We start from the raw sequence: 24,254 nt of genomic DNA, 5'->3' as shown, positions 1-24,254 counted from the left end.
ATAAGAAAGTACTATTTAAAAAAAAAAAACAAACTCTTGCTGAGGCTCTGATTTTATTAGATAAGATTTTAGGGATGGTTCATATCAGCAAAACCAGACTGTTCATCTACACAGTTCTTGGCTACCATTGTAGATGCTTCTCTAAATATCTTTTGTCATTCTGTTATTGATTGAGTGTTCAATATTTAAAACAAACAAACAAAAACAGTATAGAGAAAAAAGAGGAAAGCCTGATGTCTAGAAATACATAATGAAATGGATAAGACAGGCGATATGCAATATTGGCTGCTAGTAATACTCAATTATTTGGGAGCACTTTAAACATTACAGGAAAATTAATCTCATATTATGATGCTAATGCTTTACATTTAAATATAGTAAACATTTCAAAAGTCTTACAAACTGATATATTATTTCCTAGATTTCCAGCACCTATCTAGAGAGCAATTGGCCTATACGGGTGAGTTATTTGTTACTTTGTTGGTGTTAACTTTCATTGAATGGCATGTGCTGCAAGAGGTATTCTGGGGATTGAGCCTTTCAGTGGGTGCATTGATAAAAGTTTCAATACTTGATTCCTTGTACATTGTTAGTGTAAATCTATAATTTTGTTAAATATAATTTAAATATGATTTTTGAATTTAGCATTTTACATTTAATTCACTTCGCAAATGTTTATTAATAGTCTGCCATCCTGACATAATCCTTAGCTCTTTATGTCTAAATAAAAAATTCAAGGAAGAGATCTTAATTTTTTTTAATTCAGTTTTCAGCTATTGATAAGCTTGGCCAGAATATTGCTGTTGTTGGCAAGTTTGGTTTTGCACATTACTCTTTACTCACCAAAAAATGGAAGCTTTTTGGAAACATTACCCAGGTTAGTCTTTTTGAGGTTAAAAACCTATTTGTCAAAGTGTGGGAGAACTACAATATGAATTAAGTATAGAGTAAACCACTGTTTACTTACTAAAAAGTAAAATCAAAACATTACAAAATGACTGAATTATGTCCAAGGGTCAGTTCTGATAAGGTACTTGGTATTTAATAATGGATTTTGTATTGAGATAGTTGTTCAGTCGCTAAATTGTGTCCAAGTCTTTGCAACCCCTTGGACTGCAGCATGCCAGGCCCCCCTGTCCCTTACCATCACCTGGAGTTCGCCCAAGTTCATGTCTGTTGAGATAGTTAATTTTTAATTCTTGTTAATCAGATGCTAATCCTGTAATTGAGAATTTACTCTTCCATTTCAGGTAGAGTTCATCAGATATGATTGGAATAAATCTCCACAAAATTTGAGGTCATTCCCTGCTTGTCTGTGTACAATATAAACATCTGGGTAGCGTAAAAACATGCGTTTGGGTTTTGCAAGAATCAAATAGGAGGAAAAGAAAAGGAAGTTGACATTTACGAGGTGCCTACTGGAGAAGGCAATGGCACCCCACTCAAGTACTCCTGCCTGGAAAATCCCATGGACAGAGGAGCCTGGTGGGCTGCATGCAATCCATGGGGTTGCTAAGAGTCAGACATGACTGAGCGACTTCACTTTACCTTCTCACTTCCATGCATCGGAGAAGGAAATGGCAACCCACTCCAGTGTTCTTGCCTGGAGAATCCCAGGGACAGGAGAGCCTGGTGGGCTGCGGTCTATGGGGTCACACAGAGTTGGACACGACTGAAGCGACTTAGCAGCAGCAGCAGGTGCCTACTATGTACCAGGCACTTTTCATATATCTCACTGATCTTAATAACAACCCAGTGAGGGCACTACTATTACCATTTTATATAGGATTCAGAGTCAGGCAGCTGATAAATGATAAAGCCAGAATGTAAACCAAGATGTACTGAATGTGGAATAATGATGCTACATGGTTCCCAGTTACTTTCAGTGATGTATTTTCTGCCTTACAGAAATACACATTTTTTTTTCAAAAATAGGATCTGAATCATTATTAATAAAGGCCCTCAAGTAACACTTAATGTTGTGGGGCGGGAGGAATAGAGAGTAGAGCAGAAATAATTAGAGCTTTCATTGTCTGATTAGGAATATTTTACAAATGTATTACTGTCAGGAATAAATGTAAATGTTTTTTATTTTTTTTAAGGAGCAGAATATGATTGTGACAGGCGGCTTAGCCTGGTGGAATGATTTTATTGTCCTTGCATGTTATAACATAAGTGATCGTCAAGAAGAGGTATGTTTTTGTTCTCTCAGAAGTAATAAATTTTTATATTTTAAATATATTAAGCATTATTTAAGGACTTTGCAGATGGCTCAGACAGTAAATAATCTGCCTGCCAAAGATCCCCTGGAGAAGAAATTGACAACCCACTCCAATACTCTTACCTGGAAATCACATGGACAGAGGCAGGCTACAGTCCGTGGGGTCACAAAGAGTTAGACACAACTGAGTGACTAACAATTTTCACTTTCACAGCATTGTTTGATCTGTATAAAAATAACCTACTGAAAATGAATGAGACATTTTCCTTTTAATCAAAAATTCCACATTTTTAGCTAATGGGATTTTCAAGTTACTATTTTAAAAAAAATTAAAGGAATAATCAGGATTTCTGTGATTGCTTTTTCTAATGATTTTAGCCATTCTCTGTTACAAAATTTGTAACTAATAAAAAATAGTTAAAAGTTGAAAAGTTTATAAGAATGTCTGTCCTTAGAGATATATTGATTGGTTGATTGATATATTTATTTTTTGAGAAACTACATTTCCTGATGTCATGTCTAAATATGCAGGTCTAAAAGGAGTATCTCATAATAGTACATCACAGTTTTGATCACTCATCTTTTAGTTATTTGTAGAATGTGCCTACTTTGTCAAAATAGAAACATCCACTTATTATTAGTGCTCAAATTAGTCTTTAGCTCCTCTTACTTGAAAAAAAGTAGATGAAAAAATGGTATGTCTAAAGTATTTAGTCATCCATGGTAGGTATCTTCTTTTTACAGTTGTCTTTATTTCTATTTTCTACAGCTCAGAGTGTATTTGCGAACCTCAAATCTGGACAATGCTTTTGCTCATGTCACCAAAACACAAGCAGAAACATTACTGCTTAGTGTCTTCCGGGACATGGTAATAGTTTTTAGAGCAGACTGTTCAATATGCCTTTATAGTATTGAAAGAAAATCTGATGGGTAAGTATATAAAATATACAGTCATTTTTTGCTCTTATTTATCATGCTTCCTCTGTAGTTTTATTTCTCAAAACAGTTATTTTAATTTTATATTTGATTTCCTTTGTTTTAAGAGTTTCGTAAAGCAAGGAATTTTAATTAGTGATCTTTGTATGATAGTTATTTTTTAGCTACCAAAGGAAATAAACTATAAAGCTTTACCAATTTTTTTTCAGCTAATCTTACTGGATTCATTTGAAAAAACAAGCTGGTTTGGGATGGGGTAAAATTTTAAATATTAATTTTTTTTTATACATCTTGATAACAAGTTGTTACTAATTTTCCTAGTGTTCTAGAAACTTGGGGAAATTTATAGTATTTCTATAGCTTTAGGGGTTTAGGAAGCATGACCTTAGCAGACTCTTGCACATTTTCACTGGCCTAGCTGGCTGTAGTCTAGAAAAGGAAAAACAGACAGTCGTCTTGCTGTTTTCTTGCCTATATTCTTCTTGGTGTCTGGCTGACTTGCAGCATTTAGACCACACTTCTTGAGTTTTATTTTGTTCTCAGATGGCTTTTGTTTCTTTTTATAAAAAAGCTATGAAGTGCGTGTTTGCTGAAGTAGCTTAGTAATTGAGGATATCTTTTATAAAGATAAAAATTAACAGATCACCTTAGATAGAACCCTGGAGAAGGCAATGGCAACCCACTCCAGTACTCTTGCCTGGAAAATCCCATGGATGGAGGAGCCTGGAGGGCTGCCATCCATGGGGTCGCTGAGGGTCGGACACTACTGAGCGACTTCACTTTCACTTTTCACTTTCATGCATTGGAGAAGGAAATGGCAACCCACTCCAGTGTTCTTGCCTGGAGAATCCCAGGGACGGGGGAGCCTGGTGGGCTGCCTTCTATGGGTTTCACAGAGTTGGACACAACTGAAGTGACTTAGCAGTAGCAGTTATATAGAACCCATTTCCTTCGTCAGCCAACTATTTCTCAGCTGACTAAGCTATTCCTATAAGCTTCTTCCCAATTTCTTTTTTACTTTTTATATATTACTCCCTCTTTCCCTCCCTTCATCTCCATTTGTGTTCTTGGGTGCCACAGCCTTGTCATTCTGCTGTTTAAAGGATACTTGGGGAGGTGGAAATGGTAGGTAGAAAGTATTTGCTGCTGCTAAGTCGCTTCAGTCGTGTCCGACTCTGTGCAACCCCATAGACGATAGCCCACCAGGCTCCCCCATCCCTGGGATTCTCCAGGCAAGAACACTGGAGTGGGTTGCCATTTCCTTCTCCAATGCATGAAAGTAAGAAGTGAAAGTGAAGTCGCTCAGTCGTGTCTGACTCTTAGCGACCCCATGGACTGCAGCCCACCAAGCTCCTCCATCCATGGGATTTTCCAGGCAAGAGTACTGGAGTGGGGTGCCATTGCCTTCTGGGACCCCTATAAACATAAACTCTCAAACTATTTGTAGTGGAAATGGGGGGAAAAAAACTCATTAGAATTGTTGAGATGTATGGTTTCTTTCTCTCTTACAGTCCAAATGCTGCTGGTATTCAGGTTCTTCAGGAAGTGTCCATGTCACGCTACATTCCTCACCCTTTCCTAGTGGTATCTGTCACTCTGACATCAGTGAGTACAGAGAATGGAATCACCTTGAAAATGCCACAGCAGGTACCATTCTGTTATCAGAGCTCTTTAGAGTTTTCGGGTCTTTGTGTTTTAATTTGGTATTAGGAACTATTCGTTTGTTCAGAAAATACATACTAAATATATAGAATTTGCCTTGTGTGAAGATGCTGGGTTACAGTGCCAACTAAACAAACATGGTTTTTGCTAATACTGGAAAGAAAGAATTACATAGATAATTAATATAAGTGTAATGTGTATACCAAAAAGTAATACAGGTTACTGTGTATACCAAAAAGTGATACAGTGTTAAAACATTATACTGTGTATAAAAGTTATACTGTGTAACAAAAGCCTTAGAGTAGTCTAAGCAATCACAGATGGTTTCTCTATCATTTAAATTGAAACCTGAAGAATAAGTGGTGGTTATCTAAGTAAAAAGGAATTTCAGTCAGAGGGAACAGTTCAAAGGCCTGTAGATAAGAGAGAACACGACACATTCAGGGAATTAGAAGAAATTTCACAGTGACTGGAACAGAGTATGACAGTCTTATTGATACTAAGGACTTTGTCTTAAAGTCTAAAGTGTTTTAAGCTAGATATTATTAGATCTAAGCTTTGTAATACTAGAGAAAACATTACAAAGGAAGAAAATGAACCAGAGTTGGACAAAACTGGATGAAGGGAGAGCAGCTAAGAGTCCATTGCAGTAATCTAGGTGAATGGTGTCTGTGGCCCAAACTTGGGTAGTGAAAAGAAGATAGAAAGAAGTAGAAGGAATATGACATATAGAGGACTCCATGATTAGTTAATTATGAGCAAAGAGAAGGGATACTCCCATAGCTTCTGGTTAAAGTAACTGTGTAGGTAGCGTTGCCACCAGGATCCAGGTTGCATAACTTATGTTTCCAAACTTCATGTCAATGTGGAACCCATCTTCAAAGAAAAGTTCTGTGTGGATTTACTTGTCATCCCTGTCTGTATAGTCTTTTAAAACTTCCTATGGCATCACTGACTCGATGGACGTGAGTCTGAGTGAACTCCGGGAGTTGGTGATGGACAGGGAGGCCTAGCATGCTATGATTCATGGAGTCGCGAAGAGTCGGATACGACTGAGCGACTGGACTGAACTGAACTGATTAAGGCACTTCCACTGAGTGCCTTTAAAATACAGGTTCCATTTTCTCTGCAAACTCGTATTTCATGTAACCAGATAGTCCTAGTTAATAAAAAAGGAATGTTTTACAGAAGAACTCTAGCTAAAAGATATGGAAGGAATTTGAGAATTAAGAATCAGTTTTTCAGCCTTTGAAAAAATGAGTGGATTCAGTGACACCAGTTGAAACCAATGAAAGGTTGATGGGAACTTCACAATGAAGGTATTGAGTTGTCATGCCTAAGCCTTACTAGTCAATCTTAGCATCACTAAAAGTAGGAGGACCATGCATGCTTCCTGGGGTGATTCAGCCTGAGGATCACATGAAGAATTACTGCCAAAAGCATTGAGCCTGAACTGAACCAAGCTTCTCGAGTCATTTTCTATTCATCAGAAATACAGGGATAGAGGTTTAGTTTAATAACATTCTGTAGGAAAACTGCAGGTCATTAATGTGGAGGAAAAAAGAAAAGACTCTTTTAGACTTTAGAGCTATAACAACAAAATGCAATTCATAAGGTCATTTGTATCTTGATTCAAATAGGCTACAAAAAGACACTGTTAAAACAGTTAGCGATATTGACTGAGAGATGACACTGAGAAATAGTTCTAAATTTTATTTAATTTAGATGTGATGTTGGTGTTGTAATTATATAATCAAATGTCCCTATATTTGCAAGATGCCTATTTAAATGTATAGGAGTAAAATGGCATGATATCTTCCTTTAAAATACTTTGGCAAAATAAGTATTAATAAAAAGAGAAAAGGGATAGGTGAAACAAACCTTGGTAATTGTCAATGTGAATAATAAGAATAAGATGGGGGGGTGTACATTTTATGTACTTTTCATCATGTTTGAAGTCATATTAAAGAAAAAAGCTTCTTGAATATTCTAGATAGAGTAGGCAGTCAGAAGATGAATAACACTGGGTGCCCCATTTTAATTAAGAGGCCCCTTTACAAAGAGGAAATACTTAACTTTGTAAAGAGCAGAATAAGAAGTTGAAAGGTAAGAGGAAATAGATTACATCTTGCACAGAGAGAAGGCCAAGGTTTAAAAAGCAAAGGAAGTCTTGGTTTAACAACAAAAAATCCAGCAATGAGAACTGTTCAACAGTAAGGTGGCCTCCCTCAGGAGACTGGTGAGCTCCTTGTTTCTGATGTTCCAGTGAGAATTACCTACCAGGGATTTTTAGGGTAAGAGATGGTTTGTTGGGTTCCTTCAGATTTAGGACCTTGAGGATACATGTGGTCCCAGCTTTTGTGTATATTTGGTTTCTGAAAAGTTCATCAAAGTTGCTTGAGAGGGCTGTAATGGTCACCTGTTCTTACGTACTGTGATATTATCAGTAAAGAATGTTGACTGCGTGGATAGAGCTGAAGGGAAAAATAGAGAATTTTGTGTTTTTATTTTTTGCTGTGCTGGTTGTTCATTGCTGAGCAGACTTCTCTCTAGTTGCGGCAGGCGGGGACTACTCTAATTGCGGTGCACAGGCTTCTCAGTGTGATGGCTTCTCTTGCTGCAGAGCACTGGCTCTAGGGTGTGTGGGCTTCAGTAGATGCAGCTCCAAGGTTCTAGAGCACAGGCTCGGTTGCTCTGGGGCATGTGGGATCTTCCCAGACCAGAGATCGAACCCATGTCTCTTGCATTGGCAGGCAAAGTCTTTACCACTGAGTCACCAGGGAAGCCCTTTTTTTTTTTTAATGAAATAATATAAAATACAGTGGTGAGTGTACTATCTGAAAATGTAAAAGTGGTCATTATGAACATTAACATATTTTAGTAAACTGCAGTGAATGTTCTTCAGGTCTTTGGAAGTGTTTGAGGAGTTTGTCACTGTGGGGGTGTGTGTTATTCACTCAGTCATGTCTGACTCTTCATGACCCTGCAGACTATAGCTCATCAGGCTCCTCTGCCCATGGAATTCTCCAGGCAAGAATGCTGGAGTGGATTGCTATTCCTTTCTCTAGGTAATCTTCCCAACCCAGGGATCGAACCTGGGTCTCCTGCATTGCAGGCAGATTCTTACCATGTGGGCTACCAGGGAAGCCCGTTTGTCCCTATGCCAGTCTCCAGTCATACTGTTTGATTCTTGGGATGGCATGTTTGGTTTCCTCTCCTCTCTAGTTCTTATAATTCTCACACAGCTTTTCAATTCCATTTTTCCTTCTCCTAACTCCAAGTTATTTGCTGTTTCTCATTATTATGGACAGATGTTCAAATTTTTAGTTTATGTGCTAAATTGGGAACAGAAGACTCCTTTCCAAGTAAAATTCTTGAGCTTTCTGACAGTTGCTTACAGATTTTTGTGGGATAATTTTTCAAATTCCTGCATTTTAAATTAACATGCTTATCACCTACCCGGATGATATAAAGCAAAAATGAGTGACAAAGTCTATGAGTATTCAGCACCCTTTGCCATTTTTTTACATACTATCTCTTGTGTCTTAGAGCAGTACAAATGAGCATTTCATGTATCTGATTATTTTTTGCAAGGAGAATACATAGGGTGATGGTGGTTTTCCTGACCGAACCCTAAATGATAGTGGAGCTTAAATTCATCCAGCCAGCAGGAGTCAAAGCTAGGACACAGTCCATGTCATCTTATTCATCATCCTTTCCTTCCTAAAACTCTTTCCTTCTTTGGTTAGCAGCATCATGCTGTGTTTCTCTTCTTGCCTTCAAAAGCTTAGCCAGTGGTCCCTTGCTCTGTTGTTGCCACATACTTTGCTTCAGAAAATTCATCTGTTACCTTCAGTTTACCAGCCTTACCATTATAGTTCAGTGATTCTGGTATTCATCTCCAGTTTAGTCATCTCTCACAACATTTTTATCTGGAAGTCTTAAGATTCTTTCTAATTTAATGGGCAGTAAAAGGAAACTCTTCAGATTCCCTTTCCTAAGTTATTATCTCCTTCTGACTTCTGTCCATGAAGACCACAACTTCTCTAACACCTCACCTAGATTCAGCACCCTGAGATCATCTTTGACTCAGCTTTGTTTTTTTATCCTTCATGTCTAGAATATAAGTAAGCTTTTGGTTTGTTTTAATCAAAATGTTCTTCCTCTTTACAAGTGAAAATGACTTGATAGCTGAAAATATACTTTAACACTGCTTTAAGCAGTGTTCCTCAAACTTAAAGATGGGAATCCTAGGTTTTCTACTTTGGGGTTTGATTGAAATTTTCCTTAATAAAACGCAGACTATTTACTTCATTCCTGAAGTCACCACACATGATGTCTTCCTCCCCTCAGTCATCCATCCTGAATAACTCAGAATTTTTTTTTTAATTTTTAATATAAATTTATTTATTTTAATTGGAGGCTAATTACTTTACAATATTGTATTGGTTTTGCCATACATCAACATGAATTTTTAATAACTCTTTTATTCAAAGACCATAAGTAGTGGCTTATTTCCTGATATATTTTTACTTGACTTTCCAGGCCCTCTTTGAAGGTCTGTTACCGTCAGTATTTTTTCTTGTAATATCCCTAATCTAGCCAGATTGTTCTCACTTTCCCAGTAGGACTATTTTATCTTCTTGTGTCATTTCTATTTCATTCTCCAAGTAAAGTACCAAATGTTTTTCTCCCACCCATGTATGTCATCCTCGTCCTTCAAGTCCCACTTCATCCTTAAGCCTTCTCTAGCTATGACCACCAGGTCACTGAAGCAATGTCTCACTTTTATGAACTTCTGGAAGTCTCTTAGTTTTTTCAGGGTAATTCAACTCTGCCATCAATTTGAATTCACTTTTTCATTAATTAATTATTAATTGCGTTGTGTTAAGCATGTACTACTGGAGCCAGACAGCTCCTTGACTCCAACAGAGTCTAACAGAATGACTGACCATAATACACACTCAGTATTGTTTGTTTAACCTGTAAGCATTATGCCTTGGCAGGGGAAATGCTGAAAATATACTTGTTAATTCATATGAATCCAATTTATTTTCCTTTCAGGCTCGTGATGCAGAAAGCATTATGCTAAATCTGGCAGGACAGCTCATCATGATGCAGAGGGACAGGTCCGGCCCTCAGATCCGAGAGAAGGACAGCAACCCTAACCAAAGGAAACTTGTGAGTTAAATGCAAGTCACTTAAAATGTAAAGAATGTCTGGGAGAAGGATGAAGGGATAAAAGAATTTAATAGCAGATTAGCTTATGATTTGGAAACTGAGAAAGTATATAAAATTAGTTGTAAGCCTTTGGGTGCAAGACTGTGAAAAGTGGAGGATAAGATCCTAAAATGATAATAAAATGTTCTGTATGCCAGACATTACTGCTTAGGTGTTATTGCTTGGAATAATTCTAATGGAAAAACAGGATAAATTGGTGAAGTTCCTTGGGGGAGGGGGGTTGTTTTGTTTTTAGATTTAAGTACACTTACTTTGAAAGGCAGGGCAGTATTATTAACTTTTTATTATTAATTATAAACAGATTCCTCTAATTTTCCTCAAAATTTATACTATCATTTTGAAAGACTTAAGAAACTAGTACCTAGGAAAACTTCACCTACAAATTTAATGGGAAAAGAACTGATTTCAGTCTCTTCTCCTCCAGTTGCCATTCTGTCCTCCTGTTGTACTAGCCCAGTCTGTTGAAAATGTCTGGACCACGTGCCGCGCAAATAAACAGAAGCGTCACCTGTTGGAGGCCCTCTGGCTGAGCTGTGGAGGTGCCGGGATGAAAGTCTGGCTCCCTCTTTTCCCCAGGGATCACCGCAAGCCCCATTCCTTCTTGTCCCAGCGGATCATGCTGCCTTTCCACATAAATATCTATCCCCTGGCTGTTCTGTTTGAAGATGCGTTAGTCCTTGGTGCTGTCAACGACACTCTGCTCTACGATTCTCTGTATTCTCGGAACAGTGCTAGGGAACAGCTGGAGGTGCTCTTCCCTTTCTGTGTCGTGGAGAGAACCTCTCAGATCTACCTCCATCATATTTTGCGTCAGCTGCTGGTGAGGAACCTCGGGGAGCAAGCTCTGCTCTTAGCCCAGTCCTGTGCCACGCTGCCTTACTTTCCTCACGTGCTGGAGCTCATGCTCCATGAAGTGCTGGAAGAAGAAGCTACCTCACGGGAGCCCATTCCCGACCCTCTGCTTCCCACAGTGGCAAAATTTATCACCGAGTTCCCCCTCTTCCTGCAGACAGTTGTTCACTGTGCCAGGAAGACTGAGTATGCCCTGTGGAACTACCTTTTTGCAGCTGTTGGAAACCCCAAGGACTTGTTTGAGGAATGTTTGATGGCTCAGGATTTAGATACTGCTGCGTCTTACCTTATTATCTTACAGGTAACAATTCTCTTCTTGTAAATGTATAAGAATTAGTGAGCATAAACCTAGAGGAAAAAGAAAGCAAATGTCCTTGGTTGGCACTGTAATCGTGCTTAAAGAACTAGTACAGGGACTTCCCTGGTGGTCCAGTGGTTAAGACTCCATGCTCCCAATGCAGGGGGCGTGGGTTCAATCCCTGGTCTCAGGGATCTAGATCCTGCATGCTGCAGCTAAAGAGTCCACATGCTGCCACTGAGACTCGGTGCAGCGAAATAAGTAAATACTAAAAAGAAAAAAAAGAACTATTAGAGTCAAGTTTTCTGTTCAGTTTTTATCTTTACTTTTGAAGAACTCAATCTTACTATATGATGGCAGAAAATTACTGTTAAAAAGTAGCATTGCAGGGTTGGTTTTGTTTTTTTTTTTTTTTATCCTGTTTGCCCATAAATAGGCCTAAAACAAATTAATGAGTTTACAGTATTATTTTGAATAATATTAAAGGAATGTCTTGTATGTATACATATATGTATATACATTGTGCCTAGTCACTCAGTCGTGTCGGACTCTTTGTGACCCCATGGACTATAGCCCAAGCTCCTCTGTCCGTGGGAATTCTCCAGGCAGAAATACTGGCGTGGGTTGCCACGCCCTCCTCCAGGGGATCTTCCCAACTCAGGGATCGAACCCAGGTCTCCTGCATTGCAGGTGGATTCTTTACTGTCTGAGCCATCAGGGAAGCCCGTGTATGTATGTACATATAATGTATTATAATACATATAATAATATGCCCATATTACATAAGATTATCAAAATATTATATAATAAGATCAGATCAGATCAGTCGCTCAGTCATGTCTGACTCTTTGCAACCCCATGAATTGCAGCACGCCAGGCCTCCCTGTCCATCACCAATTCCCGGAGTTCACTCAGACTCATGTCCATCGAGTCACTGATGCCATCCAGCCATCTCATCCTCTGTCGTCCCCTTCTCCTCTTGCCCCCAATCACTCCCAGCATCAGAGTCTTTTCCAATGAGTCAACTCTTCGTGTGAGGTGGCCAAAGTACTGGAGTTTCAGCTTTAGCATCATCCCTTCCAAAGAAACCCCAGGGCTGATCTCCTTCAGAATGGACTGGTTGGATCTCCTTGCAGTCCAAGGGACTCTCAGGAGTCTTCTCCAACACCACAGTTCAAAAGCATCAATTCTTTGGTGCTCAGCCTTCTTCACAGTCCAACTCGCACATCCATACATGACCACTGGAAAAACCATAGCCTTGACTAGACGAACCTTTGTTGGCAAAGTAATGTCTCTGTTTTTCAATATGCTATCTAGGTTGGTCATAACTTTCCTTCCAAAGAGTAAGCATCTTTTAATTTCATAGCTGCAGTCACCATCTGAGTGATTTTGGAGCCCAGAAAAATAGTCTGACACTGTTTCCACTGTTCCTCATCTATTTCCCATGAAGGGATGGGACCGGATGCCATGATCTTCATTTTCTGAATGTTGAGCTTTAAGCCAACTTTTTCACTCTCCACTTTCACCTCCATCAAGAGGCTTTTTAGTTCCTCTTCACTTTCTGCCATAAGGGTGGTGTCATCTGCATATCTGAGGTTATTGATATTTCTCCCGGCAATCTTGATTCCAGCTTGTGTTTTTCCAATCCAGCATTTCTCATGATGTACTCTGCATGTAAGTTAAATAAACAGGGTGACAATATACAGCCTTGACGTACTCCTTTTCCTATTTGGAACCAGTCTGTTGTTCCATGTCCAGTTCTAACTGTTGCTTCCTGACCTAAGTACAAATTTCTCAAGAGGCAGATCAGGTGGTCTGGTATTCCCATCTCTTTCAGAATTTTCCACAGTTTATTGTGATCCACACAGTCAAAGGCTTTGGCATAGTCAATAAAGCAGAAATAGATGTTTTTCTGGAACTCTCTTGCTTTTTCCATGATCCAGCGGATGTTGGCAATTTGATCTCTGGTTCCTCTGCCTTTTCTAAAACCAGCTTGAAGGAAGGAAGTTCACGGTTCACATATTGCTGAAGCCTGGCTTGGAGAATTTTGAGCATTACTTTACTAGCGTGTGAGATGAGTGCAGTTGTGCGGTAGTTTGAGCATTCTTTGGCATTGCCTTTCTTTGGGATTGGAATGAAAACGGACCTTTTCCAGTCCTGTGGCCACTGCTGAGTTTTCCAAATTTGCTGGCATATTGAGTGCAGCACTTTCACAGCATCGTCTTTCAGGATTTGGAATAGCTCAACTGGAATTCCATCACCTCCACTAGCTTTGTTTGTAGTGATGCTTTCTAAGGCCCACTTGACTTCACATTCCAAGATGTCTGGCTCTAGGTCAGTGATCACACCATCTTGATTATCTGGGTCGTGAAGATCTTTTTTGTACAGTTCTTCTGTGTATTCTTGCCATCTTTTCTTAATATCTTCTGCTTCTGTTAGGTCCATACCATTTCTGTCCTTTATCGAGCCCATCTTTGCATGAAATGTTCCTTTGGTATCTCTGATTTTCTTGAAGAGATCTCTAGTCTTTCCCATTCTGTTGTTTTCCTCTATTTCTTTGCATTGGTCGCTGAGGCTTTCTTATCTCTTCATGCTATTCTTTGTAACTCTGCATTCAGATGCTTATATCTTTCCTTTTCTCCTTTGCTTTTGGCTTCTCTTCTTTTCACAGCTATTTGTAAGGCCTCCCCAGACAGCCATTTTGCTTTTTTGCATTTCTTTGCCATGGGAATGGTCTTGATCACTGTCTCCTGTACACTGTCACGAACCTCATTCCATAGTTCATCAGGCACTCTATCTATCAGATCTAGGCCCTTAAATCTATTTCTCACTTCCACTGTATAATCATAAGGGATTTGATTTAGGTCATACCTGAATGGTGTAGTGGTTTTCCCTACTTTCCTCAATTTCAGTCTGAATTTGGCAATAAAGAGTTCATGGTCTGAGCCACAGTCAGCTCCTGGTCTTGTTTTTGCTGACTGTATAGAGCTTCTCCATCTTTGGCTGCAAAGAATATAATCAGTCTGATTTCGGTGTTGACCATCTGGTGATGTCCATGTGTAGAGTCTTCTCTTGCGTTGTTGGAAGAGGGTGTTTGTTATGACCAGTGCATTTTCTTGGCAAAACTCTATTAGTCTCTGCCCTGCTTCATTCCGTATTCCAAGGCCAAATTTGCCTGTTACTCCAGGTATTTCTTGACTTCCTACTTTTGCATTCCAGTCCCCTATAATGAAAAGGACATCTTTTTTGAGTGTTAGTTCTAAAAGGTCCTGTAGGTCTTCATAGAACCGTTCAGCTTCTTCAGCATTACTGGTTGGGGCATAGACTTGGATTACTGAGATATTGAATGGTTTGCCTTGGAAACGAACAGAGATCATTCTGTCGTTTTTGAGATTGCATCCAAGTACTGCATTTCGGACTCTCTTGTTGACTGTGATGGCTACTCCATTTCTTTTGAGGGATTCCTGCCCGCAGTAGTAGATATAATGGTCATCTGAGTTAAATTCACCCATTTCAGTCCATTTCAGTTCACTGATTCCTAGAATGTCAACATTCATTCTTGCCATCTCTTGTTTGACCACTTCCAATTTGCCTTGATTCATGGACCTGACATTCCAGGTTCCTATGCAATATTGCTCTTTACAGTATCGGACCTTGCTTCTATCACCAGTCACATCCACAGCTGGGTATTCTTTTTGCTTTGGCTCCGTCCCTTCATTCTTTCTGGAGTTATTTCTCCACTGATCTCCAGTAGCATATTGGGTACCTACTGACCTGGGGAGTTTCTCTTTCAGTATCCTATCATTTTGCCTTTTCATACTGTTCATGGGGTTCTCAAGGCAAGAATACTGAAGTGGTTTGCCATTCCCTTCTCCAGTAGACCACATTCTGTCAGATCTCTCCACCATGACCCGCCCATCTTGGGTTGCCCCATGGGCACGGCTTAGTTTCATTGAGGTAGACAAGGCTGTGGTCCTAGTGTGATTAGATTGACTAGTTTTCTGTGAGTATGGTTTGAGTGTGTTTGCCCTCTGATGCCCCCTCTTGCAACACCTACCGTCTTACTTGGGTTTCTCTTACCTTGGGCGTGGGGTATCTCTTCACGGCTGCTCCAGCAAAGCGCAGCCATTGCTCCTTACCTTGGATGAGGGGATCTCCTCACCGTCACCCTTCCTGACCTTCAATGTGGACTAGCTCCTCTAGGCCCTCCTGCAGCCAGGGCTCCTTGGACCTGGGGTTGGTCCTCCCGGCCACCGCCCCTGGCCTCAGGCGTGGGTTGCTCCTCCCGGCCACCGCCCCTGGCCTCGGGCGTAGGGGCGTGGGGTGGCTCCTCCCGGCCGCCGCCCCTGGCCTCGGGCGTAGGGGCGTGGGGTGGCTCCTCCCGGCCGCCGCCCCTGACCTCCAACCGGGGGTGCGGGGGGGTGGGTAACTCCTCTCATCGCCACCCCTGACCTGGACGCGGGGTATCTCCTCTCCACCGTTCCTGCGCCGTCGCAGTCTGGTACTCTCAGCTGCTGTCCCTGACCTCGGTCGTGGGGTAACTCCTCTTGGCCGCCACCCTTCAGGCATGGGGTCCTCCCGCTTCTGCCCCTGACTTCGGACGTGGTGTGGCTTCTCTCAGCCACGCTTACCGCGCCGGTTGCAGTATGTTTATTATATAAGAAACATACTAATAAATAATTATTCTGAATATTAGTGGGTTTATCTGAGCCCTCCACAGTAATCTCTCTCCTGGTGCCATGGAATTGCTGAGAGGTAAAAGTTCTTCCAAATTACCATTGTTTTTATTGTTTAAAGAAGCTAACCATAAACCTGGTTTGAGATTCTGCCTGAAGCAGTTTTCCTGTCAGTTTATATGCTTCATGGCAGTTGACTGAGATATCAGAGGAGATACTGTGGCAGAAGGTGGGTGGCCCTAAGATTCTGTCTATTCTTAAAAGGCCTCACAATCATAAAAACAGAAACACAATAAATGCAGTCTTTTGTTTGTTTGTTTAATTTAGGTCACTGCTTAGATTTCAGTGATCTCCCAAGCAATGGAATTAGAAACTTTATCAGGATTCCTAAGTTGTGACTGACAGATGATAATTATAGTTGAACTTGCCTGTTAGGCGCCTCTCCATGAAGGCCAGGGCAAGCAGCAAGATTAAATCTGTGAAAGGTCACTGTGGGCGCCCATTGTGCAGCAGTAGTACATACTGTTGCCCAAAGCAAAGTTTTTGATTAAATCACATCCTCAGAAAGCTCTGCCACAGGACATAGACCAGAGCTTTTTTGGAGTCAGAAAGACAAATTTATACTCTTGCTTTTCTGCTGATCTTCAACAAGTTGTTTATTTATTTCTTTGTTTAGAACATATATTTTTATTTCTCTCTTATCTAACAGTCCTGTTTTTGGGAACCTGATTTCTTTCATTTTGGATTTCTGACACTCTTGAGGGCAGGGGATTCTCAGTGTGTGGTCTACAGAATTCTGGGGGTTTCTGAGACATATTCAGGAAGACTTCAGAATCAAACTAATTTTCATATTAATATTGAGATACTATTTAACTTTTTATCCTGTGCTTATATTTGTACATGGGCATTACACTCTGCATTACCATGCAATTATAATTTTAAAAAAGTTCTAAATGCATAATTTCAACAAGTTGTTTAACTCAGTTTTCTCATGTGTAAAATGAGAATGATATACCTCTTTTGAAAGTCACTAGGAGAAATGAAAGCGTGTATGTAAAGTTTAAGATATATGGCAGTAATGGGAGTGCAAGAAATCATAAATTGTATTACACCAGGGGAGTATTTGCCTCACTTCTTCTTGTATGGTACTTTTTAATGCTTCTTTTGATTTTACTAGTAAATTATTCCCTACAGTGCTATATCTGCATTACTTCTTTGGGTTTAGGGAAGCGTGGAGATAAAGAATTACTCATGTCTTCTCAAATCATTTGTAGTATAAAAGGAATTCTTGGTTGTTTTTCTAGAACATGGAAGTCCCAGCAGTAAGTAGGCAACATGCCACCCTTCTTTTCAACACAGCCCTGGAACAAGGCAAGTGGGACCTATGTCGACACATGATTCGATTTCTGAAAGCCATTGGCTCTGGAGAATCTGAGACGCCCCCATCCACACCTACAGCTCAGGTGAGTTGAAGAACTGCACAGCTTTGCTAGGCCACACACCCACGTGGCATCTTTCTTTGACCATACTGCACCTTGTGTGTAATCACAGGAACCCAGTTCAAGTGGTGGTGGATTTGAGTTCTTCAGGAATCGAAGCATCAGTTTATCCCAGTCAGCTGACAGTGTTCCTGCTAGTAAATTCAGCTTACAGAAAACACTAAGTATGCCATCCGGTCCTTCTGGAAAAAGGTAAAAGAATGAAGAACTGTTCCTGCTTTTAGGGAATTCTATAACACATTGCATTTCAGAGTCTTTGTAAAATTGGATCTTAGGAAAAAACTATTTGATCCGATTGCAATTCCTTTTTACATTCCCAAAAGGCTTCCCTTTTTTCTTTCTTCTAAATTCACTTTATTCTTTGTAGTGTTTTTGCCCTTTGTACTAGAATAGGTCTCAATGTGCCCATTCTAAATGTGACTAACATTAAATTACCTCTGATAATAGAGGACCAGAATAAAAAGGAAGATAGATCTGCAAATAATTCAAAAGCCTTCTTACAGTCAACAGTTTTCCCATTCTTTCCCAGTGTACCTTTTGACATTTTAGTCCTCATGTACTGGACTCTCTTGTGACCCTTTTGAGTGGAGAAGTCATTAAACAGTTCGTGCCAAAAAGTGTATCCTGGAGTCTGAAACCTGCATTATATGTAGATGGGTTAATATGCAGTAAACTCTGAACTCATGCTGAACATTGTAAAATAGATTTTCCTGTTTTGTGAGGTCCTTGCTTTCCTTCCTCTGTTGTTATGTGGTCTTGGCTCTTCGTTTCTTTCGAGAGAATCCTTTCTTTTATATTCCGTGTGTACTCTTACTACAGCTCCTGACACAGAATGAGAGCTTCCTGAACATTTTTACTGTGATGTTTTACAGCTTTTTCTTATCAGAGCCATTAATGCAAACACACACTCAGACACACACATACCCAGACACACACACACACCATAAACAAGTTAAATGCAACCGTGAAAGACTATAAAACAATTGCCAGGCAAACAGTAGCTACTCAGCTATACCCTGAATGTAAGTGGTGTTTAATATATACTAAGTGCGCACTGCTTGCCAGGCACAATTAAAACATTTCCATGTATAGGTCTTTCAGTAACAGCTCCTATGGGTAAATATACTGTTATTATCCACATTATACAGGTGAAAAACAAAGGCCCAGAAAAATAAACTTGCTTTATATTCACAAAACTGTGTGGCAGAGCCAAGTTCAGAATGCAGGTAGTCCTGCTCCAATACTGCCCTCTCTGAAGGCACCCCATCACCCCAGTATCAAACCAGTTGTGACACACCAGTTCATAGGAATAAGGGGGAACAGACGATATTTAGTCATTCATTTTTTAAAATCTGTTTTTTTCTTATGTGTCTGTATAACTCACATTAAGAGACTACATTTCACTTTGCTTCCCTTCAGTCTCCTTGATCTGACCTCCTTTCCTCTTTTCATTGGTCTTTTCAAATACAGCGTTTATTTGCTTCCTTTCTTTACTTCATCCAGTCACTATCCTCTTCCTCATTTGGCTTTATCAGTCTCCTTTTTGTTTTCTATTCTGTACTTTTATTTTACACACATGTGTAAGAGGCTACTTACTGTGTTCCACCTATTGTTCAACAGGTGTGCTATCGCAGGGAGAAGCTCTGATACTTGATCTTCCTCTTCCCTCAAATCTCCTACCTCCTTGTCAGCATTTTCAGTGCTACTTCATAAGAAGTATGTGAAGCTTGTTCCGTAGCTTACTTGTGTTCCCACTTACAGATGGAGCAAAGACAGTGACTGTGCTGAGAACATGTATATTGATATGATGCTCTGGAGACACGCTCGGCGTCTCTTGGAAGAAGTTCGGCTAAAGGATCTCGGCTGCTTTGCAGCCCAGTTGGGCTTTGAACTCATTAGTTGGCTGTGCAAGGAGCGTGCCCGTGCTGCCCGAGTAGACAACTTCGTGTTGGCCCTGAAGAGGCTCCACAAAGATTTCCTTTGGCCACTTCCCATCATCCCAGCTTCTTCTGTCAGTTCTCCTTTCAAAAATGGAAAATACCGAACAGGTGATATAGGCTTTGTGTTACTTATACAAAAATTGTATTTGCTCCAAATGTTTAGATGTTTTTCTGTTAGTTGATATTCAAGGAAGTCTTTTCATTCCAAGCTTAGATAAAAGCTGACTTTTTGTAGATCAGTTGGAACATCCACCATTTGACTAAGGATGTAAATAGAAGTAGATCATGTGTCTCTTGGTCTTATGACTTTGAAGTTTAATTTATAAATCCAACCAACTGTTTTCTCAGATTATCAGCAAGTTGAGCATTGACTGAGTACAGAAGCTACCACACTTTTTTTTTTTTTTTTTTTTTGTAGGAAGTTTCCTGCAATGCAGGAGACCCTGGTTCAATTCGTGGGTCAGGAAAAGCTCCTGGAGAAGGGAACGGCTACCCACTCCAGTATTGTGGCTGGAGAATTCCATGAACTGTATAGTACATGGGGTCGCAAAGAGTTGGACACAACTGAGCGACTTGCACTTTCACTTTGGCATTGGTTAGTCACAGATCTCAAAATAAGCTAAATTGTGACTTACCTGACAGGATTCATTCCAGAGAAATGGTAAAAATATGTCTTTGAGAGCTTGGGCCATCTTCTAAATTAGGAGAGGGCAAAGTGAACTGTATTTTGGTAAAAAAAATTTTTAGGTTTTTTAGTTCAGGTTGTAATCATCATTACTTGTGAAAATTCAAACAAAACCCTTTTTATTATGGCATTTGGAAGTTTCATGTTGTCTTAAAACCAAGGAAAATCATTTAAGGATGAATAAGGTTTTGCCTAGAGTTAAATGATGATAGAAGATGACTGCTGGGTGGCATTGTCTAGTCAGTGCATTCTGTTCCAGTCCAACCTCCCTGGTTCATGGATGGGTGATGCGGTGTAGGGACATTAATTGGCTTTGAACTTTTCGTATTTGGGGTTGGTGGGGGAAGAGAAGCTGAAAGAACTGAATTGGAAATGGCAGTATATGCACCTTTAATTCCCTTTTTTTGTGTGTGTTTCCAACTTGCAGTGGGAGAGCAGCTGTTAAAGTCACAGTCCACTGACCCATTTTTAAACCTCGAAATAGATGCTGGCGTCTCTAATGTCCAACGAAGTCAGAGCTGGCTCGGCAACATTGGTCCTGCTCATCAAGAAATAGACACAGCCTCATCTCACGGGCCACAGATGCAAGATGCCTTCCTGTCACCTTTATCTAATAAAGGTAGATATCATTTTAAATCCTAGCTCCTCATTAGTTTCTTTGGAGGAAAGTTTATATGCCGTGTGTAGCATTTCAGAGAGAGCTTCACTCATTTCGAGATGTGTCCTTGAGAATTAGCATTAGTATCTGCTGGACAGGTGAAGAGTTACTAGCACAAGGCCAAAATAACTTTGGTTATACTTTGCCATGTTTATTTTACATAAATGAAACAGGTAAAACCTCACTACAGCTAAACACTAATAAATGAACCTTTGTAATCAATTTTGATGATACAGAAACACGAACTTTGAACCTCAAGTAAGCAAAACTTTATCCATGTGTAAAGAATTCCATTCTTCTCATAGGTGGACCTGTATTGTAAAAAATTGTTACCAGTTATCTTTTTATTTCAGCTGTAAAAACTTATGGGAAAAATTTTTTTATCTTGTAAATTCCTGCATGATACCCTTAATTTTGCATCTCAGCCTCCAAACCTAAGATTACTGTCTGACCCTTTACCAAAAAAATGTGCATCTTCTGCAGTTATAGTAATGGGTGAATTACAAACTGAAGCAGCTCTAAAGTGGTTTATGTTGTCTAGGTTTATGTAAGAGCTGAAGCAGCAGTTGGTCTGATTCTGTGGCTTCAATGGCAGATCCGCCTGATGCTTGACTCTCAGTGTGTGCTTACTGCTGCCTGAGCTGCTTCTGTGCAGGGAGGCGTAGAAGCCATGGCTGCTGTTATTGTAGCAGAGTACATGTCAAATCTACTGCTTTAAGGATTTTTAAGTGTACAGTTCATTTACATTCTTGGGCAACCAACCTGCAAAACTCTTTTACGTTGCAAAAGCAAAAGTTTATACCCATTAAAGAAAACTCTCCATCTCTCCCTCCCCCAACTCTGGGCAACTACATTCTATTTTCTGTCCCTGTGTAATTGCCTTTTTGTGTCTGGCTTATTTCACTTAGATAATGTTCTCAAAGTTCATCCTTGTTGTAGCATTCATGGGAATCTCCTTCCTTTTTGCGGTTTGGCAATATTCTGTTGTGTGTTCAAAGCACATTTTGTCTGTCCATTCATCAGTGGCCACTTGCATTGCTTCCACCTTTTGGTTATTGTGAATTACGCTGCAAAGAACGGGAGACTACTGTGAATATGGGAAGTCTCTTTGAGACCGTTTTCAACTCTTCTGGGGACTGTCAGCTCATGTGGTATTTCTATTTTCAAATTTTTCGTCATAGCAGCAGCCCCACTTTACTTCTTATCAACACTGGCAGGGATTCCAGTTTTGCCACATCCTCGCCAACACTTCTTTGATGATTTTGTTAATAGTAGCATCCTAATGGACCTGAGGTGGCATCATTGCTTTTCTTCAGAAAACCTTTTAAAGAGATCATTTCAAACATATGTTAAAAGGAGAAATAATACTATAATGGGCACCTTCCCTCCAACCCCCACTTCAGTTATTACCAACTCATGAATAAATTTCTCCTTCCTGTATAATTGAACTAAATCTAAGATATGATATGTTGTATTTGTGAATGTTTCAGTATATATTTCTAAAATAACTTTTTTTGAAAATAATGTCACATCTCTCTAAAAATTTAACAGTAATTCCTTAATACGATCAAATATCCAGTAAGTATCCAAATTCCAGCTGTTTTACAATGTCATAATATTTTTGCAGTTTAAAACAAAGTGAGAGTCACTCAGTCGTGTCTGACTCTTTGCAATCCCATGGACTATACAGTCCATGGAATTCTCCAGGCCAGAATACTGGAGTGGGTAGCCATTCCCTTCTCCAGAGGATCTTTCCACCCCAGGGATCGACCCCAGGTCTCCCGCGTTGCAGGTGGATTCTTTACCAGCTGAGCCACGAGGGAAGCCCAAGAATACTTTGAATCAAGATCCAAGTAAGATACATACACAGTGATTATGTTTCTTAAACTCCACTTTTAGTGCTTGTTCCCCTTCCCCATCTCTTTTTTTCTTCTTGCAGTTTATTCATTGAAGAGACTTGCTTCTGTGGATTTTCTCATGACTGGATTTTAGTTGATTGCATCTTCATGGTTTAAACAGTTTCTGTATTTCTTGTAGATTGGTGACTGAATCTAAAGACTTGATTGGGAATCCTCTGGTGGTCCAGTGGTTAGGACTCTGTATTCTCACTGCCTCAAGGACCTAGAACCTAAACTAAAATCCCATAAGCTGTGTGGCACCTCCCTCCCCCCAAAAAAGACTTGAACAAATTGTAGCTAGGTTTGTTGTTTCCAGAGGTGGGCAAGACTGCTTAATAGGTAGTAGTGTATTTTTCTTTTCCATGGCACATAATGCCTGGTTACCTCTCTGATGATTTTTTTTTTTTTTTAACATCTTCTACTATTTAATGTAACATGGGAATTTTAGTAGTGAATTTAATGTTTTGGTCTCAAAATCCTAAAGAGGAAGCAACATCTGAGAGACAGCTAATATTTTTAATTGAAGGAAAACATACATTAAGCTGGTTTGTGACTTTTGACAATTCTTCATCAGGTGATGAATGCAGTATTGGTTCAGCCACGGACTTGACTGAAAGTAGCTCCATGGTGGATGGAGACTGGACAATGGTGGATGAAAATTTCTCCACACTCAGTCTAACCCAGTCAGAGCTGGAGCATATCTCCATGGAGTTGGCGAGTAAAGGGCCTCACAAATCCCAGGTCCAGCTTCGGTGAGTTTCTCAACATTTTGGAAGCAGAGGATGCCTCCTCAGGGTGTTTGGGCAAATTGGGTATATAGGCTGCTTTCCCAATAACAACTGCCCTTCTCTTCATCCGTAGATCCTTCCTAGCATCAGTCACTGTGTTTCTGCTTCTGTATATAGGTATTTGCTGCACATCTTCATGGAGGCAGGATGTCTGGACTGGTGCATTGTTATAGGCCTGATTCTTAGAGAATCCTCAATAATCAACCAGATTTTGGTTATTATACAGTCTTCAGAGGTAGATGGAGAGATGTTACAGAACATAAAGACAGGGCTGCATGCTGTGGACCGATGGGCCTCCACAGATTGGTAAGTTATTAGGCTCGTTACCTTGACTGTCATCTGGTGACTCCTCCTCTTTCACATTAAGGCTTATTTCTGGTTCATTTATTTGGAGATTTATAGGTTGCTTAAAATAAAAACTCCTTTTGTATATTCATTTTTAAGAGTATTTTCTTTAGTTACCATTTTAGACCCAGTTATTTTAAATGAGTCATATTCATTGTTGTCAGTGGATGTGTGTCACTGAGGACTAATACAGTACAGATGACCTTAGAACCAGGGTGGAACTTGATGTTTCTAGTTCTGTGGAATTGAAGATGATAACCTAAAAACAAGTAAAAATTTAAGGTCTGTGTGAGTTGAACATTCCATAGCAGTTACTGACAAGCCCAAAATAAGAATAGTGAGTGAAAGTGGAAGAGCCTGTCATCTACCCCCTTTGTCACCAGTTACTTGTGGCTTTGGGGTTTCCCTCACTTGGGTCTAGTCTTCCTTAATTGGCAAATTCATTTAGGTTAAATGTTCTCTGAAGGTCCTGCTTTTCAAGTCTGAAAATCCTATTAATGGTGTTTACGATTATAGAATATGCTTTTTAATTGCAATACTGGATAAAGAATATCC

At 39.9% G+C, this 24,254-nt stretch overlaps 2 protein-coding genes across 18 annotated transcripts in view; one reads left to right on the top strand and one right to left on the bottom strand.

Annotated features, from left to right (window-relative positions):
* The window catches only part of RIC1 (RIC1 partner of RAB6A GEF complex), a 146,050-nt gene that overhangs the window by 118,984 nt on the left and 2,812 nt on the right, over positions 1-24,254 (top strand). For 11 of the 12 annotated variants that reach the window (XM_086415199.1, XM_086415198.1, XM_086415203.1 and 8 more), the window contains 13 exons: positions 422-460; positions 767-877; positions 2,103-2,192; positions 2,991-3,151; positions 4,669-4,804; positions 9,884-10,000; positions 10,485-11,213; positions 17,191-17,349; positions 17,438-17,577; positions 19,147-19,433; positions 20,438-20,629; positions 23,141-23,318; positions 23,472-23,660. In XM_086415199.1, the coding sequence (XP_086271325.1) occupies positions 422-460; positions 767-877; positions 2,103-2,192; positions 2,991-3,151; positions 4,669-4,804; positions 9,884-10,000; positions 10,485-11,213; positions 17,191-17,349; positions 17,438-17,577; positions 19,147-19,433; positions 20,438-20,629; positions 23,141-23,318; positions 23,472-23,660 (2,528 nt within the window). The remainder of the gene's footprint in view (positions 1-421; positions 461-766; positions 878-2,102; positions 2,193-2,990; positions 3,152-4,668; positions 4,805-9,883; positions 10,001-10,484; positions 11,214-17,190; positions 17,350-17,437; positions 17,578-19,146; positions 19,434-20,437; positions 20,630-23,140; positions 23,319-23,471; positions 23,661-24,254) is intronic. The other variant, XM_086415197.1, reaches the window with a different exon arrangement.
* The window catches only part of ERMP1 (endoplasmic reticulum metallopeptidase 1), a 66,814-nt gene continuing 63,358 nt past the window's right edge, over positions 20,799-24,254 (bottom strand). For 4 of the 6 annotated variants that reach the window (XR_015169589.1, XM_086415210.1, XM_086415214.1 and 1 more), the window contains one exon: positions 20,799-21,989. Coding sequence is in view for 2 of the 6 variants with exons in the window: in XM_086415214.1 (XP_086271340.1) it covers positions 21,981-21,989 (9 nt within the window). In the remaining 4 variants the exon portion in view is untranslated. Of the gene's footprint in view, positions 21,990-23,065; positions 23,959-24,254 lie in introns of those variants that run through there. The other 2 variants (XM_086415212.1, XM_086415211.1) reach the window with 2 other exon arrangements.

Source organism: Bos grunniens, chromosome 8, assembly GCF_055505025.1.
Source record: "Bos grunniens cultivar Pamir isolate PY7600 chromosome 8, Bosgru_T2T1.0, whole genome shotgun sequence".
Classification (NCBI taxonomy): domain Eukaryota; kingdom Metazoa; phylum Chordata; class Mammalia; order Artiodactyla; family Bovidae; genus Bos; species Bos grunniens.
This window is presented reverse-complemented; position numbering and strand designations above follow the sequence as displayed.